This window comes from Cyprinus carpio, chromosome B9 (assembly GCF_018340385.1).
Source record: "Cyprinus carpio isolate SPL01 chromosome B9, ASM1834038v1, whole genome shotgun sequence".
Lineage (NCBI taxonomy): Eukaryota > Metazoa > Chordata > Actinopteri > Cypriniformes > Cyprinidae > Cyprinus > Cyprinus carpio.
In genome coordinates this window covers 29,685,940-29,705,255 of record NC_056605.1, presented here as the reverse complement: position 1 = coordinate 29,705,255, position 19,316 = coordinate 29,685,940, and the positions used below count along the sequence as shown (strand labels likewise).

At 33.4% G+C, this 19,316-nt stretch overlaps 1 protein-coding gene across 3 annotated transcripts in view; it reads right to left on the bottom strand.

Annotated features, from left to right (window-relative positions):
- Positions 1-17,829, bottom strand: part of LOC109096950 (growth factor receptor-bound protein 14-like) — a 59,697-nt gene extending 41,868 nt beyond the window's left edge. The window contains exons 1-2 of one of the 3 annotated variants that reach the window (XM_042731871.1): positions 17,663-17,829; positions 2,388-2,578 (exon numbers count right to left, since the gene is read on the bottom strand). In XM_042731871.1, the coding sequence (XP_042587805.1) occupies positions 2,388-2,551 (164 nt within the window). In that variant the 5' untranslated portion in view covers positions 2,552-2,578; positions 17,663-17,829. Of the gene's footprint in view, positions 1-2,387; positions 3,237-17,460; positions 17,620-17,662 lie in introns of those variants that run through there. The other 2 variants (XM_042731872.1, XM_042731870.1) reach the window with 2 other exon arrangements.
- Between the last annotated feature and the right edge of the window lie 1,487 nt (positions 17,830-19,316).

Here is a 19,316-nt window from a genome sequence, read left to right as displayed (position 1 = left end):
GACTTCATCGGCAGTACCTGAACGATCCCTGGAGGAGCGGCAGTCTGATGCTGTGTGATCATGTGCTTATTTATAATCCGTTTAGAGAGTTCTGTTGATGGGTAAACCTCACCAAAAACGCAGAGAACGTGCACAGGTCATATTTCACCCGCATTGTTTGCTTAAAGAAAATGAAGCTTGCATGTAGGAGCATTAAGAAATGTTGAATCATTTTCATCCTATAAACCAAGAAATTAATTTTCAGCAGTATAATGTGGGAACAAATAAGGCTAAATTATTAATTATTATACACATAATTTTAGTAATTATTGTACTAGCTTTTATATATGCAGTTCTAAAAATAGACTTTTCATTATGCAAAATATATATATTTTTTTTCATTCTGATATCATGGACATAATGCAATATGTATAAAGAGTAACATGCAGGACTCATTTGGCCTGTCTGCATGTGTTTTGCTGTATCTCAGCTGGCACACCCAACTAAGAGGAGGAATAGATACTTGAGAAGAATTGAGGGAGTGAGAGAGTGATGTGGTGTTAGTATTGAAACGAGAGAGAGAGAGAGAGAGAGAGAGAGAGAGATTTTCCTCAAACTAACATGTACTGTATATATTTTAGTAAGATTTATTTTTTTAATTTTCTTTTTGAAAGAAAGAAACTATTAAACAAGGATGCATTAAATTGATCAAAAGCGACAGTAAAGACATTTATGTTATTACAAACTATTTCTATTTCAAATAAATACTGTTCCTTTGAACTTAAGTTATTTTAAATTGTAATAATATTTCACAATACTATTTTACTGTATTTTTGATCAAATAAATGCAGCCTTAGTGAACAGAGCTTTTTCAAATGCATGAACAATTTTACATGTATATAAAATCAATACATTTTTTTACATAAGCAAAATAACTTCAAAGAGTATCACCATAGCGATTAAATTGGAGTGCGGCATTAGCAAACACCATGGCTTAAAAAAAAAAAAACATACAGATGCACAGAAATAGAAAGAGATAAAAATATAAAAAAAGAGAAAAAAAACATCTTCTCCAGCAAGTATTTAGAGTATGTGTATATGAGCTGTGTACAGTATTTGTATGTGGCAGGGTGACCAGGATTACTTAGAGCAGCCCCAGTTTCATGAGGTGTGTCCTAGGTAAACCAGGAATTGTCCCGACAATGCTCTTAAAAATGTCCCGTTTCAACTGACTTGCCCAGCAAGAACATTGAAACACATTAGACTTAAAGGCACAATTCAACCAAATATGAAAATTCTAAATTTACTCCCATCATTCCAAACATGTCTGACTTTCTTTTAGAACACAAGAAAAGATTTTAAAGAACAGTGAGCTCCAAACAACACTACATCCCCCTGACTTGCATTGCTTGAACAGAAACACACATTTTTAAAAATACCTTCTTAAAAATGTCATCAGGTTTGGAACGACATGAGAGTAAATCATGAACTTTCATTTTCGAGTGAACTATTCCGTTATTTAAGGCAAGATACTACAGGCACAACAAATAAATAGTTTTTTCAAGCAGTGGTCAGTGTTTACAGTTTGGGCTATTTGGCTTTTTGCAAAGTGCTGTTTCGAACAGCTGGAAAAAAAGATTACATTACAAAGTGTTTTTTTTTTTGTACTTTATCTATTTGTGTCTATAGATTTCAATTGCAATGCATATCTTTAAAGGCAGTTTCTCAAAATGTGTGTATGTCTCATTTGCATAATTAAATATAGCATTTCAGGAACCTCGTATTACACAAAATGTTTGCAATTCCTAATGCAATAAACCAACTGAGAAACTATGGTGAAAGCTATTAGTTAAATGTTTTAACCTATTTACCTAGAGCATCTTTGCTTTAAAAAAAAAGGCGACAAACATATCTGCATATAAAAATACAGTCAGCCTAATCTAATTTAATTCACTTGTTTGTGTGTCATATCTGCATTTGTTTGTTGGTTACGGCACAAATAAACACTTAAGAGGCCTCCTTGGAGGGCCACATTCAAGCCATGCCGTCATGATCTCACAGCTACCGTATCACAAACACGTGGAAGACGTGACATAAAGTCCCAGCGCAGAGGGACTCGCGATTCCTCCCCGGAGTTGGAAAGTAACAGGTGCTTGATTTGATTCCAGTTTGGTTGAACTCAACCCGTCTGTTTACAGGTACAAAGTCTACGGTGTTTTCACATAGACATTGCAAAGAGCACAAAGGCTGCTCTATTGCTTGTCTGATCGGATGTGTTAACGATTAACCGCTGAGAAACGAGGTACGGTATTGATGTAGGGAATCGGATAGTTGTTTATTATACAGTGTGTACACACAATGGACATTTGCATGCACAAAAATGAGTTGCATTAGAAAGCGTGTCCTACCTATTTCCCTTGAAGTGTGTGGAGACCCCAGCATTGGGCAAGGACGAGCGCAATGGGATGAAGGCCGACCCGACGACGTTCCCACTGCCTCTCGTTCCCTGAAATATGGCCGCTTTCTCCCCGAGGCTGCGCGTCTCATCCAGGGAGTCATTCATAGCACTCATGGAGCCAGGTTACATCCAGCAGCTCATCTGGAGCACAAGACAGGACAGACACCATCAGGACAGGCCCGGAAAAGAGTGTGTTTGTGTGTGAAGTCAACGCGCTCCTGCCGCTGCTACAAAAACACACAAGCACATGCACAAACGCATGCACAAACACTCTGCCTGTGCTGCCCCTGCATGGCAGGCTGTCCCAGCCTGGGAAGTAGATCCCTCCTTCCAAAACATGATCCGCAATAAAGTTATTTTTAACTCTATGGCTCCTGAATGAGCTTGGCTCGCTCTTGCACACACACACACACACGACCCCGTCTCAAAAACTCTTGCTTCTGTTTCCCTCGTAGACCTGCTTAGGCAGACAAAAGGTTTCTTGGTTATTGGTATGCAATGTAGCTTTGGTAATGAGAGCTGGAGGTCAGCCAGACAGTAAAACCTACTGTTCCTTTGTCATGGACTTTTCTCTTCTGCCCTGCACCCACAGCTGCTCTGAAGCCATGCGTGGAGGTTGACCTCCTCAGATAAGATGCAGTGCTTGTGTTTGGGACTTATGAAGAGAACTGATAACAAGAGCACTTAATTAGGGAGGGAAAAAAGATCATTTCAACTTTATCTCAAAATTCTGTTTTTTTTTTTCTTGCAATTCTGAGGAAAATGTGAGATATAAACTCATAGAGTTTTCTATTTTATCTCACAATTTTGACTTTTTCTCTGGATTCTGAGATTAAGTATCACAATTCTGTTTTTTTAGACTATGTTCAAATAATGTTAGATACTATTGTTATTGTGTTATTTCCACCAGTTGTTCTGGTCTCATTATTTCACTCCAATCTACATCACATGGAAAACAAATTTTTAAAACCAACATTCAAAACATAATCTTTTGTGTTCTGCAAAGGAAAGTAGGTCATACAGGTTTAGAATGACATGAAGGGTGAGTAAATGAAGACTTCAGCATCCCAACTAACTCAACCAAACCTAGTAGAAAGACCATGTTGGTTGATCCACCAGTTTGTCCAACACCAAACCAGCGTAAACTAGCATGATCATTTCATGTTAGTGTGAACAACACTGAAGACCAGACAACACTGGAAGATGAAAAAAAAAGACAAAAACACTGAAACATAGAAGTCCTACAGGTTTGGAATTACAAGGGTGAGAAAATGATGCATTATTACTTTGTAAATCAAGGACCAAGGTTGCATGAAATTTAGAATTAAAGAATATTCTGCTTTTCAGATCATGAATGTGAATTTGACGTGGTCCCACAGGAAGTCGAATTGGAAATAAATTGGAATTCAGTGCAAATTAAAGGAAAATTTGAGAAATAAAGTGTTCTTCAACATAAAATCCTCATAAATGTATATTTTATTCACGAAATGAGTCAATTTATTAAATATACATGAGAATAAATAAATTTATAAAACGTTTCAAGTAGGTATGCATGGATATTGGATTTTAACCGATATCCGATATGCCGATAATTTTCCACTCATTTTGGCTGATAGCCGATGCTGATACGATATATAATTATTTTTAATTTTGGTTAGTTTTTAACAGGAACTTATTTGTTAGAATTAAATAAATAATAATATTAAATAAACAAGTTCTTTTATAATGACAGTACATTGAAGATTTGAAAATAACTATAAATAAACTATTAATCACTGCATTTCTTTTTTCAGAAAGATGCAGTGGTAACCTTAACATTTTATTTTATGATTTAACATTTGTAAATGGTCTAAAGCAGAAGAGTTGTAAAAATTATGAAAACCTTTTGGAGCACATAATTTATTTAAAAAAATATAACATTACACATTTATGAATAAATCAGTAGGTATATATAAAATTATTTAATTTAAGTGTCATGTTTTTTCATGTAAGCTAGATTCTGACCTTTAAATCAAAACATTCTCATGATTCTATGGCCTCGATTACTGCTTTATTTAATCAGAAACAGTTTATTATTTGTGTATTTTTCTTTCATTTTATTAGAAGTAGGCCAACAGCGCCCCCTATGCTGGTGCACATGCTATTACTGTTTACTCTATCATGACTTTCTCTTATCGGCAAGACATATGGTCATAATTTTTCATATCGGGCCGATGCCGATATTTACATTTAAAGCCATTATCGGCTAATTCCGATAATATCGTGCATCCCTACTTTCAAGACTTTAAACTTTCAAACAAGGCTTGTCAAGCCATCACTCAAAGTTTGACCTTTTCTTGGTTGAAAAATTAAACTAGCTATTTGAATTTCTTATAAAATTTTGGTTTCGTGCTACATCATTTAATTCAAATTGCTATATTGCATTAAGGGCTGTCACACCATGGTTATTGTGTCCAAAAGAATTCACGATGTCGATATATCGCGATATCTACAGAAACCTTAGGGAATCAGCCAAATTAATTTTTACTTTATTTAGTTTTTCTTTTTACCCAATGAACATAAGGATACTGATAAACACAGGGCACATGCATTTTCACTTCTTCTTCTTCTTCTTCAGGTCACAGCTGACTTGAGACTCTGGCTTTCTCTGTCTTCTTTGAAGCTCCCTATAAAATAACAAGAGAGAAAATACTGTCAAGTTCAAGAGTATAATAAATACATATTAACATCAAAACTGATACTTTAACCTGTTAACTTGCATACCTGTATTTTAATCTCTTTAACCTATAGTTGCGCCAGCACCAACAAAGTCATGCAGTTAACACGCTTCTAATTCAGTATTAATGTGCACCTAGAACGACCGCAGATGAGGCATTAAGTGAATGGCACTGCGACCAACTTTACATTTTACAGTTTAATGTGGTCGCTCAGTTTTTCTAGATCAGTTTTAATCGTGTAATAGATTTAAACAAAGAAATCAGTTGCTACACAAAGGCAGTATTGGCCATGACTTGATTGCAAATACAAAAATTAGACAAAGAAAACGTGGTACTTATTAAAATAATCACCCTTTTATTTAAATATATGTAAACCGTTAACAGGTTAATGTAACATTTCCCATTCAATGACCAGTAAAATAATGGCAACTTACTGTCTGGATACTATTGGTTCTTCTTAAAGTAGCGCGGCCACGCGCTGCATCTTCTTTTTGATTGACAGGTGTCAGCGTTAAGGTCAGTTATTGCCACCTGGGAGGTCAACCAGGTACTGGCGCTGGAGTAGGCTATTTGTGTGTCATGTTATCATAAGTGTCCTGTTCATTTTAAATATCATGGTTATCGCCAATACCGGTATATTATCACACCCTAAATTAACACGATGTCGATATTTCATTATTTGAATATCATGGTTATCGTCAATAAAGGTATATTGTGACACCCCTAATTGCATTCGGTTTCCTGCATCAATTCAAATTCATGAACCAAATTCTAATTTAAAAAGCATCTGCCTCTGAAAGCAAGATAATGACCGCATTTATTGCGATTCATCTGCATGCTCTGAGGTGCTAGTAATTTATTATATATATAAAAAAGACACACAGTGGCTTCTTCTACTGCAGTAAATGATCTTTTTCTTAGTGATATTTGGCACCAGTTTATCAGGAAGTGCCGATTTTGTTCTCTTCGTCTTACTGGGTGGAAAAAGTGCTCCATTTGTAAATTCCAATTTTGCGCGTAAACTAAATTCGTGACCTTGGATGGAAACAAACATCTAATGGCGCTGGGAACTCCTACTGAAATGAATGACTTCCTGTTTGTCACTTTAGATTACAAATACCACACAACCACTCCAGAGAATGAAGGTAGATAAGAAAGATAAGAGATCTGAACTCTGCTATCAGATGAGATAATGATATTCTCTGCTATCATGTGTCAACATCTGTCTTCATTACCAATTTACCTTTCAGATCAAGTATTAATGTGCTGCTCTTTGGTCAAAGAGTTTCACTGCAGGATGAAATAAACACAAAGTTTAATGCTCTAAATTATTTGTACCAGTCATGTTTATAGCTCAGCTCCCAGGGTAAGCATTTTGGAGGACTATTACAAAACTGTTTTAAACAGCTTTTTCCACATTTGCTGTACTGACTTTTCGTCCACCCACGCAAGTGCTAAACTGCTCTGAGGTGATTATCCATCATTATGACATCCCTGAATGTACATATACTTCACAAATTATGGATCCGCTCATACCGATACTGGCATCATTATTGGGTCTCATACTGTGCTCTTGTACTCATCTGTCTATTGCATAAACGTTGCATCACAAATAAAGACAGAAGAACAAGACGTTCTTATATTTGTAAAACAGCAAAATGGAAGATGCAATATTATCTATTTCAACTTTCCAACATGAAGCATTTGTTACTGCCAGGTATGCAATGCAAAATACTAGATGGTTAAATGCTTAATGCAGAAATTAATGCATTGGTTGATGCAATGAGCTGTGATGTATGTCTTACTATTTAAACTTTATTTTTTATTTTTTTGGGCTGGGTAGGTAAAAGGACAGGAAATGGTTGAAACAGATTTGAATCTGTCATGGGCAGGGGCATTGCACAAGATCCCGGGCCCTATGCATAGGCAGTCCTGATGGCCCCCCAACCAGTCCGACGCCCCTGGTCATGGGACCATTTCCTGTCATCTCCTTATCATGTGTCTTTCTAAAATATATATATATATAAAATTGAAAAAAAAAATAAAAATTATAACATGCAACCAAAAAAAAGTTAAAATAGTACTATATATATACACACATTGGTGGTTAACATTATTAGAATACTAACATTTTCACCAGCTAAAAAATGGTTTTCAGTCAGTTATATCTTTTGCTGTAGTGTGTCAGTAGGAAATATCAGTTTACATTTCCAAACATTCATTTTGCCATTAACTGTAATAATCCAGTGAGATTTTTGTTTGCTTGTTAAAGCATCTTTTTGCCTTCTGTGCATTTGCGCATAGTTTTTCAAGTAGCTTTGCAGGTAGGTTTCGTGAAGCATCTTGGAGACGTTGCCACAGTTCTTCTGGATTTAGTTTTCTGGATTTATCTCAGTTTGTTCTGTTTCATATTTTTTTCTATACTTATATACACACACACACAATTAAAATGAGCAAACTGCACATCACTATTGACCTGTTTTTCTCTTGTGTTTACATAAGCCTCATCACCAAAACTTCTGCTGGGTCTAAGACAAGGGCACCAGAGGACCGGACAGCATGACGCTCCCAAAATAGTTGCCGGGCTGAAACACATTCTTGTGTTATCAGTCAATGCAAACACTTTCTAATTACATTAGAGGGACGTGAGAGGCACAGCTATTTCAGTTCAGGCCAGACTCTCTCGCATGCGGCCCTACATGACAGCAACAGGACAACACAAAAAGTGGGTTCAAAAAGCTGATGATGAGGAGGAAAGACGAGGCCAGAGCGACAGCGACGTGCTGAATAAAGCCTGTGCTGATAGATAGCCATATAAGTGCATTCACACTGATCATCTTACCTTTCCATATCTCAGCGGTTATGAGTAAACAAATCCCTCCCAGCGCTCACAGCCAGTGTTCAGTGTCATTTTTGTTGCCGAGCAAAATCTACAGTACTTCTGTGCTTTGGCTGGTGTTCACTGTACCATTTTTAACTGTAAAAATTATTACAAAAACAAAGACCCCCTTTTTGGGGTATTTATATAATACACATAATGTGCAGCAAATATACTTACAGATCAGTCTTATTTTAGTATTGATGATATACTATTATAGTTTTTATTAATAGTTAATTTTTTTTTTATTTTAAAATTGTTTTATTTTAATTTTTGTGTATTTTGCCATCTTTATTATTATTATTATTTAAATTGTGTATATATATATATATATATATATATATATATATATATATATATATATATAGACATTTTAAATAATAATATATATGATAAAACAAAAATATAATGATAATAATAATAATATATATTGTTTTAATCGTTTAAGTTTATTTTAAGTTTATATATATATATAAACTGACACGCTAATAATTAATTAAATAATAATAAGGTAAAATCAAAATTCATTTATAATTGTAAAATAACAATCAACATAAAACACCTACTAAAGGATAAAATATTTTATTTGTTTCCCTGCATATCAAGTGATCATTAAATTAAACAGTGAACATTTCTGTCTATATAGGTTGTATATGCATGAACCGAATTAATGCATGATGCCTTTGATGCAATGCAAGTTGCTTTGGATAAAAGAGTCTACCAAATGCATAACTGTAAATAGAGTCAATTTTATTTCACATTAACATTATAAAGAGGCTGATTGCAAAGGTTTGAAATCATAATGCATGTGTAATCTCTCTGAGTGTTCGATCATAAAGTTAGCTGAGGGAGAATAAACAGAGACCTCCTGAGGGTTTAAGTCAGTGTTCCTTTGCTGGCTTTCTTGTAATGATTAATGCTGAGAGGAGATGTCCAGAGTAGATCAGCAACAAACACTTCTGCTGCTGTTTTTTTCCCCATCATGATTCAACATCGACTAATGACGCAAGCAGTCGGAGCACAAACGTGACTCCACGAGCAACACATCTGCTGTCTGTTTCCCGCCTGTGCGTTTGCTTTGGGTGTGAAACACAAGGCCACTGCTAAATCAAACAATCTGACTTCACATAAACCTCTATATATGTCAGGTTACATATTAACATCAAACAGGCATGATGGAGATTTCTCCATTGAAATTTAACTTCAGATTCAACCTGGATTTACGGAAAGGAAACACAAGCCATCAGTCAGTAAGAGTCCAAACCCACAGGAAAAAACATCACACATCTCCTCCAGATCTCGACTGTTTCTCATGGACGGCAATGAGAGGCTAATCAGAAAGTAAAATAGAAACTATTTCCTGCTGCTCAGAAAGAGCTCAGGATTTTCACAACATTTAGAGTTTCATGAGATCTCAGATCTGGCTGTGTTCAGTAGGGATATTAATATGAATTTATTCATATTTTTAATGTTTTTTTTTTTATTGTTTGCTTTCATTTTAATTTCAAAGTTTTGTAATCTTTTCTTATTATTTTTCTTTAGTTTATTTTATTTATTTATTTTAATATGTCTATATGGATTCCATTAATTTCTATTCTAGTTTTAGTACTAGATAATCAAGATAAACTAAATGAAAATGAAAAATGTTGCCTTGGCAACTATAGCTGAAATAACTTAAATTACATTTTTTTATGTTATTTCAAGTTGCAAAAAATTTTTATTAAAAGTTTTATAGTTTTAGTGAACTATAGTAACCCTGATGTTCAGAATAGCATACTAACATACTCATCTCACTAGCTCTGCAGTATGTGTTTTGTATATTTTGCACCGTATGCATATTTTATGTATGCATTAAACATATAACAAAGATATCCTACTTTATTTTGACAGGAGCATACTATATAAAACTGTACACCACAATGCATTGTGCTTGACTTGAGTTTCCAGTTCTAGTGTGATGAATGAACCAGAAATAATATCAGTTGTGGTTTATTGACTTCTTGATTGGATTAACAAAACAATATTATTTACAAAAAAACTGAATTATTGCAATATTTTTTCCCCAATATTAACTGGATGTCACTCACATGTGACACTGATTACTGGAGTAATGATGCTGAAAATTCAGCTTTGATCACAGGAATAATTACATTTTAAAATATATTCAGAAAACAGTTATTTTAAATCGCAATAATATTTAACTGATTTTACTGCATTTTTTTAAAATAAAATATAACCAGCCTCAGTGAGCTTAAAAGTCTTCTGTCGAAAACATAACTCCAAAACTTTAAAACATAGACAGAAATTATGAGCTGATCTATGTGATGCACATTGATTTAATCATTATATACTCTTACTATACGTCAACAACTGTCTCATTTGCATCTATTTTTATTTATAACGAGTAATTTTCAGGACAAAATTGATCCTTGAATGAAGTCTCCCGAGCTCTGAACTCTGCTGTGTGAAGACATTAGTGGTGAAGCGTTCATCAGACGACCGCAGTGTCAGAGGTCACAGCAGAAATACGAGCTGTCGTTAGCATCGCTAGTGTCGTCTGCAGTAATTATCAGATTAACGAGATCCCGCAGGGGAGCGAACACATCATCTCTGCTTACAGCTCAGCATTCAAGCATCTGTGCTGTGAAGGACGGCCAGAAACACTTATTCTTAGACCGTCACGTACCACCATAATGGCACGTTAGAGACACGACACATACTTTACCCACCTTTTTAGTCGTTTGACCTTGAAAATGCCACTAGATGAAGTCCACTAGAGCTCCAGCACAGCTTCATCACACATTCGGTTCAAGCCCATAGACTTACATTGAAAGAGGGACTTGGGAATGGGCCTTTTAGATATCTAGTTAAAAGACGATATATAGTACAACCTACTTCATCCACATACTGCACATACAGTACACTCACGTAAAGATTTATATAGTATGTAGCACATTTTTAAAAATTTTAAACTGTATTTCACAACTCTTTATTCACATACATGCAGTACTTGCCTAAAGCAATATATACTGCCTGATTTTTAATTTTGACGCAAAATGTAACTATATTGTCACCAGCTCTTTACATAAAGTTGGATATATACAGTATGTGCACCTTTATCTGTATTCATACAGTATACTAGCATAGACTAATTACAATGTATAGCAAATCTCAACTGCTTGATTGCTTGTATCATCAAAAAGTGTAAACTACTGTATATCATCAAGCAGAAATTTTAAAGATATTATAAACTAACATTTTTTGTAAATCTACCTTAAAACAATGCATATTGTGAAAAGCGCTATACAAATAAATTTGTCTTCACAAAACTTTAAAATTATAATTTATAATTATAAAATTATTGGTATACTATATAAGTACAGTACAGTAAAATACAAGGTACAAGTACAGTACAATATAAGTATCAGTGCATTTTGACATTTTTCCTAAATGAAAAAAAAATTGAAAATATCATTTAACTTAAAGGTAAATGTTCGTAAATATAGGCAATTAAGTTGATGGTCTTATTTTGTAAAAAATTAAAATAAAAGAAATACATACAGTGCAACTTTAGTTTTTATTATAAGCTGGATTTTTAGAAAATTAAACTAGATTTAATGCACCTTCTTAATATTATTGTGTTCCAATTAATCAAACTAAATAAAAAAAAATAAATGAATGTGAGTTATTGTGACATATACAGTAGCTAAAACATTACATACTGTACACATTTTCCACTATAATTCTATATAATTTTTTTTTCTACAGCAAGCTGGAATTTTAGAGAAAAAATATCACCAAAATGAAAACTATATTTAATGCACTTTCTTGCTCTTACTGTATAAAATATATAAATAACCTACGTATCTTGCTCTGCCAAGGCAACTGAAAACAGCCAGAAAATGTGTTGTTCTTTTAAATGTTATTCTATAAACTTTATTAGTTTTAATCTATAAATATCTTTTGAATTCATCTTATTTATGCATTTATATTGGGGATTGACCCTAAAGCATGTTTTGAAATAGAAACTGGGTCGAATACTTTAAAAAAGCCACCGGTGTACAGTGAGCAGTTGGTCTCACGCAGCTGGAGAACGTCCCGGAACAAAAACAGGTTTGTGGAACGCTGCTGTTCTGTCCCACTCTAATAACTGCCACTGTAAATCACTGCCACATTCATTAAAGAACTGTCCCAGCACGCATTCTTCACATTTCACTTCTCATCTTATCGTAAATTGCTTAGATTTTTCTGTTTGTTTGCTTTTGTTTGAAGAATCAGCAAAAGCAGTGAAAGTCGGTTATCTAAATCGTCATTCAAAATAGAAATATACTGCCTCATAAATGAGAACTATTGTGGGAAATAACTAAAACGACATTATATAAAGTAAACATTTTCCACTATACTTCTATATAAATTCTTTCATTTTTAAATGGAATTCTAGTTTGGCGTTAAGCTGGAATTTTTTATTTTATTTTAATTTTTTTTTGGGAGGAGGGGGGGTTAATGTCAAAATTAAACTAAATTAAATGCACCTTCTTAGACTTGTTATGGTCAAAAAAACAAAAAACAAACAAACAAACAAACAAAAAACATGAAAAATAAATACATTTACCTCCATTTCTTGCTCTGCCTCCATGTAAAATTTAATCACAGATTTATTTATTTTATGCAGAATCAGTGAAAGCCTGTTATCTAAAAGGTCATTTAAAATATTCTGAGAATTATTTGGGGATATAGCTAAAACTACATTAAATACAGTACACATTTTCCTCTATAATACTATATAATTTGTAATTTACTTTTAAATGCATTTCTAGTTTTGATATAAGACTGAATTTTTTTTTAATGAATTTTAACGCCAAAATTAAACTATATTTAATGCACCTTCTTATTGTGGTCCAGTCAAACAAGCAATTATTTAAACAAATGAATAAAGTTATTATTAAGGTGCCATCATGAATCCCCTTATATTTCAATCCCTCTCCTCCATTCAGGCAGTAACATCCACTTTTAATGATCAAGTCCACTCCTGTGTTTTCTCATTGAATACCATGTTTCACTCAGAAATTTGCCAGATTACCGAAGCAAAATATGAAAATAGATTCACAATGACCTTCCGACCATAGCAACAAAAATACTTGTGTGTGCCGAGTTAATATCTCTGAACACAGTATGTGGATATAAATGGAATTATTAATGCAGTCTAAACACTTTTTGTTGCATGTATTTGACAGCCATAAGAAACAGAAAGAGGTATCATAAAAAAAGAGGTTTACATTTTATAAGCATATTTCAAAGAAAATATTCATATTTTATCAAAATGCATTTAATCAAACTGATTAAAATCATCATAAATCTGTTCAAAAGTATGAACATTGTTAAAATACGCCTTGCTGTGGAACAAGCAATATTCAATGAGTTAAAATGTATGAGAAATTGGATTTATTGATGATAAATATGTAAACCTGGTTATTGCGTATTTAAAACATTCAGTTTATTAGTACTATTACAGAAATCTGACCTCTTTTACTCATGCATGACTGATAAATATATTTACACAATGCAAGAAAATGAACAGGATAGAAATAAAGAGCTCAAGTTAGTCGCTACTCAGTGTGAGATTAAAAATAACAATCATATTTAAATTATCTTTTGAAACTATTGATTCATCATTTTATCTACCAGGTTAAACAAATATTACAAAACACAATAGGATTTTTATTTAAGAGGACACATAAAATTAATACTAATAATAATGATTATTATTATTGTTGTTGTTGTTGTTGTTGTTATACAGCATAATGTATTAGAGCAAAGTATTATTTTTGGTTTAATTCTAATTTAAATAATATTTTACAATTTAACAATGATTTTATAATTTAAATACTTATTTTTATTTTACAGTATAATAGTATTTCAATAGTAATATGTTTCTTTATTATATTAATTTTACCATTTCAATAATAATAATAACAATTAAATAAAAATAACAATAAATACTAATTTTTATTTGACAATATAATAACAACAACAATAGCTATCATTATTATTATTATTATTATTATTAGGATTAAAAAAATCTTTAAAAACTGTTTTTAATATTTTAAGCAATATAGTAAAATATGATGATGCGATGAAATTGCGATGCATAACAGGAATGACCCGTTTTATGTTCCTAACACCAGTGGAGCGACGGCTCATTGAAAGTCAAACGCTGACTCTGTTTCCAAAATATTCCTAGGCCTGATTTGTTTTATATAGTGGTGAAATGCATAGCACATTTAAATCACATACAAGTTCTTTGTGCAAAGCAACGCTCCGTGAAGCCAGTCGCCTGTGTAAATGCTTTGCAGGAACCAGTTGAGGAGTGACTATCACATGGTCTTTTCATTGAAGCGCATGAAGCTGGGCAACACAAAAGTGTCGCAGGACATACAAGAGCAGATAATTATAGCCTGTAGCAGAAGCTCAGACACCCACTGCATGCGCTCCATCACTACAATCACTGCATTCACAAACTCTGCCCTCTCTAATGTGGCATTAACATGCAATCTTGTAACACACACTTTATAGATCTGTCCGAGCGGCGTGGAGCCACGCAGATGAATGAGGACGGATGTGATTCAAACCGAGGCTGCAGTTACTGCTACATACTAACATTTTTACTCTTCCTTGATTAAAGCGAAATGCAAACACTTTTAATTCTTTATCAGAAGCCCATAGGACCATTTCAGTGGTGGAATTTGAATAAGTGATCAAAATAATCACTCTTCATGTTTATGGAAGTTTTTCGTTACATATTTAGTGTTTGCAAGGCACCAAGGCATATTAATATTCTGGTTACGGTTTGCCCTAAATTATTACAAATGTGATCAGCTAATAAAAGAAAATAAGAGAAACATGTTTTCCCCAATTTAATATGACTATAGAATAATAATAATAATAATAATAATAATAATAATAATAATAATAATAATAATAATAATAATACATTTTCATTATTATTAGTAGCAGTAATTATAGTTCTAAGTTCTAAAAATTTAAATAAATATTACTATCGCAATACCAATATACTGAAAAAAGTATAATATTATCATATTATTGTAGTAGTAGCAGTAGTAGTCGTAATTATAAAAATTTTATAAATATTACTATTGCAATACTAATATACTGCAATAATATTAATAATAATAATAATAATAATAATAATAATAATAATAATAAATATGATTACTATTTCTATTAAAATTAAAAAAGATAATCAATAAAGAAAGACTTCTATTGAAATAATACTATTATACTGTAAAATAAAAAAAATCATACATTTTTACAATATTAAAATTAAATCAATAAATATATTACTATTGCAATAACACTATTAATCTGTCCTATTTAATATTATTATTATTAAAAAAAAAAGAAATCTATAAATAATAATAATAACAACAACAACAACAACAACAACAACAACAACAACAACAACAATTCACTTTCACTGAAATCTGCCCTTTTATAAGCATGTGAGACCGGTTTTGTGCCTAAAAGACGGCTCTATGGGCAAATCACATTTAAGCTGAACCCAACTCTCAACTGGTAATAAAATATGCTCTGTAAGCATGCTTATATATAGTATGCAATATTTTATTCAATGTAATATAATTTCTTACATACTTCATGTAAATCCTAACATCAAAAGGGTAATTTAACCTTCAACATCAGCCACGCCTCTGATCTCCACCATTTACAATCACAAGAGCACACTGCCATACTACTCCTGTTATGATCCAATTACAGTTATGATTTTATGAATACTGCATATTCTGCTTCAGCATTTGCAGCTACAGGATAGAAGATATTCGGGTGTGGTGTTTCACTTGAAACAATAAGACCTGCCGAATAAATAAAACAAATAAATCTGATTGAATCATTTGATACAACAACGATCCAGTTAGAAGGTGTTTCAATCTACAAATCCCCAACATTTACCATGGTTTTACTGTAGTAACATTGACTTTAACCATGGTATTGACAGAAAAAGTAGAATATTTGTATTGAATTTTATTATATCAATAATGTACTAAATATATTATAGGAGTAATGGAATATAATCACAGTATTTTTATTATTAAGTCGTTTCAGTTGTTTGTTGTTTATTTTTGATTTATATTATTTTATAGTGTTAAATTTTTTTTATGTCATGTATTTTGTTTGTAGTATAGTTTGTATTCTTTTTACCATGGTAGTGAAGTGCTGTCTCCACAGTTATACCAAATGAGATCCGCCCTCTCTCCAAAACCACACCCACCAAAAACACATCAGCCAACCCGATATCAGCAAAACCAAACTTGTGAAATGACTGACCGTCAGAGGGATAAAAAATTGCCTAAAACTATTTTTTATAGCCGTTTTAGAGCTTAGGACATAGTACAGCCTACACACACACACAAATAAGTAAACAAATAAACGTGTGTGTGTGTAAGTGACGTGACACACAGCCAAGTATGGTGACCCATACTCAGAATTCGTGCTCTGCATTTAACCCATCCAAAGTGCACACACACACAGCGTGAACACACACACAGCGTGAACACACACCAAGAGCAGTGGGTATCATTTATGCTGCGGCGCCCGGGGAGCAGTTGGGGGTTCGGTGCCTTGCTCAAGGGCACCTCAGTCGTGTATTGCCGGCCCGAGACTCGAACCCACAACCTTAGGGTTAGGAGTCAAACTCTCTAACCATTAGGCCAACATTTCCATTTACGGTTCAACACAATGCAACAAAGTGTAAAAATCAAAATACAGGCAACACCAGTTTAAAAAAAAAAATCAATACAGAAAATCATTTAATTTTGATACAGTACATTGCGCCGTTTTAAGTTTGTGTGTGCTCTAATATTTATATTTTAATACTCTTTTGCTGCTTTACAACACTGGGATCTCTTTCAAAGGCATCTAGGTTATATTCTTCAGAAACTGGTATGGATGATAACTGACAGAGAAAGCAGATCTCATGATTTAAATACATCATAAATACCAACACAGAAAGAGTGTTAATCGTTGTGTTCGAGGCCAATAATAACTTTAAAACCAAAGAGCTGATTAAAATGTTTGGCATGTCAGTCAGACGAGATCAACGCGTCCCCTGCACTTCTCTGTCTGACCGGTAGGCGGCCACTTTAACCTCAGATGAATGCATCTCCTAATAAAACTCAAACCTACATCAATGTGTTAAAAAACGCCATAACCGCGTAGCTTATGGACAAATAACTAACCCTCACATTGCTATAAATTAAAAAAAAAAAAAAAACGAGAAAACTCCTGAAATAACTCTTACATACAAGTTACAAACAATTGATTTGTCTATAAAGCAAACGTGAGACATATAAACGCATCACACAGTCATTAAAGTAAGGTTAAATGACACTTACGACTCGCTTCTCGTCCTAAACAGCAGCAGTGAACGCTATAGTAGTTTTGCTGACATATGCATGTTTCAAACAGTACAGTACAGTACGCTGTGTTACTGTACCGCGTTAAAGAGTGTCCCTGCCAAGCCGAAAGATCCCACAGATGGCACTTTAGCGTCGCATTTGAAGGCGTTGTGGTCATGTGATGTGTGCGGCTCTGTACCTGCTTCTGCTCGGCGCTCGCGCTCTCTCCACCATCGCTGCCGGTAACCGTCTGCACCGCGGCGCGACGTCACGATCCACACACACACACGCGCGCGCGCGCAAGAGGAGCTGCGCGAGGATGCGATGTGAAGTGCGCGTCTGGAGAAGGAGAGAGAGAGAGACAAAGAAAAGAACTGCAATAAAGCAAGAGACAGAAGAAAAAGAGATTAAAATTTGAGAAGAAACATGAACATGCAGCCAAAAGAATTAAATAAAGATGGAGAAGACGCAAGAAAGATAAAAGGTCGAAATGCAAAGAAAAAAAAAAGTGCAGGAAAAAACTGTGAAAAATGCAGGCAAAAAAAGTACAAATGACCATGCAGCTAAAGGAATGAAATAAAGATGAATAAACTGCAAGAAAAGAATAAGAAATTCAAGACAGAGAAAAATCTAAAGAAAGGAACAAAAGAAAGATAAAAATCCAAGAAAGAAAAGAAAAAAATGAACATGCAGCTGAAAAAAGGAAATAGATGAAAATGCATGAAAAGATGAAATTGCAAAATGGAGAGAATGCGAGAAATGAAAATGCAAATAATAATAATAATAATTAATTGATAGAAGAAAAAATTAACTTGTGTTTAAAATGAAGCTGAAGAAAAATAAAGATGAAGAAAATGCAAGACCGATTGAATGGAAAAAAAAAGGTTAATTAAAAACCTGGAAAGTGAAAAAGAAAATTTAAGAAAAGAAAGATGAGGAAATTGCAAGATGGGGAAACTACAAGAGATGAAAACAAACAAAAAAAATTAAAAAAAATAATTTGAAAAATATGCTAAAATTAATGGGAAAACATGAACATGCACCTAAAAGAAATGAAGAAAGATGAAGAAAATGAAAATAAAATTAATCAGGGAAGAAAAAGCAAGCAAGAAAGCAAGAAAGAAAGAAAGAAAAAGAAAGAAAGAAAGAAAGAAAGAGAAAGAACACTGAAAAACTCAAAATAAAAAAGGGTTATAGTTTAGGTCTGACCTGCAAGTCTGTAAAAAAAAAAAAAAAAAAAGAAGAAATATGAAAACTGAATAAAAAAAAGAATACAAAAAAAGAAAGAAAAAGAAAATGGTCATAAAGAAAGAAAAATCAAGGATTGTTAGGGTACAACAGATCTCTATGGAGAAGCAGACGGGTCCCAGCCTTTACATTTGCTTTATTTCCTTTGATATTTTACACAAATTGTTGCTTAATTATTTTCTTTAACAAATGCCTTTTGATCTTCACACAGTTTGGGATCAGAAAAACACATTTTCTTTAGTGAGACTTCAGCCCTATATGGAAAAGACTAGTGGTTGTCCATTCAGCTGCATTAAACCTTTATTCAGGAGAAACGGACAAGATCCTCCACTGAACAGAGCAAAACATCAGACAAACATCACTGAAGTGAATATCTGTGTCCTGTAACAGCTGGATGACGCACAAATAAATAAAGCTGACGGAGTCAAGCCAGTGTCAGATTGCAGTAATTGTTCATACTTGGAAAGCAAACGACTACTTTGTATTGTTCACTACATGCTTGAAATAAGACACATTATACTTTGACATCCTCACAGCGTCTAAAACTGATTTGGAATTAGACCCACATGACAAAAAAAAAAAATAATAACACACAAAAAAAAATA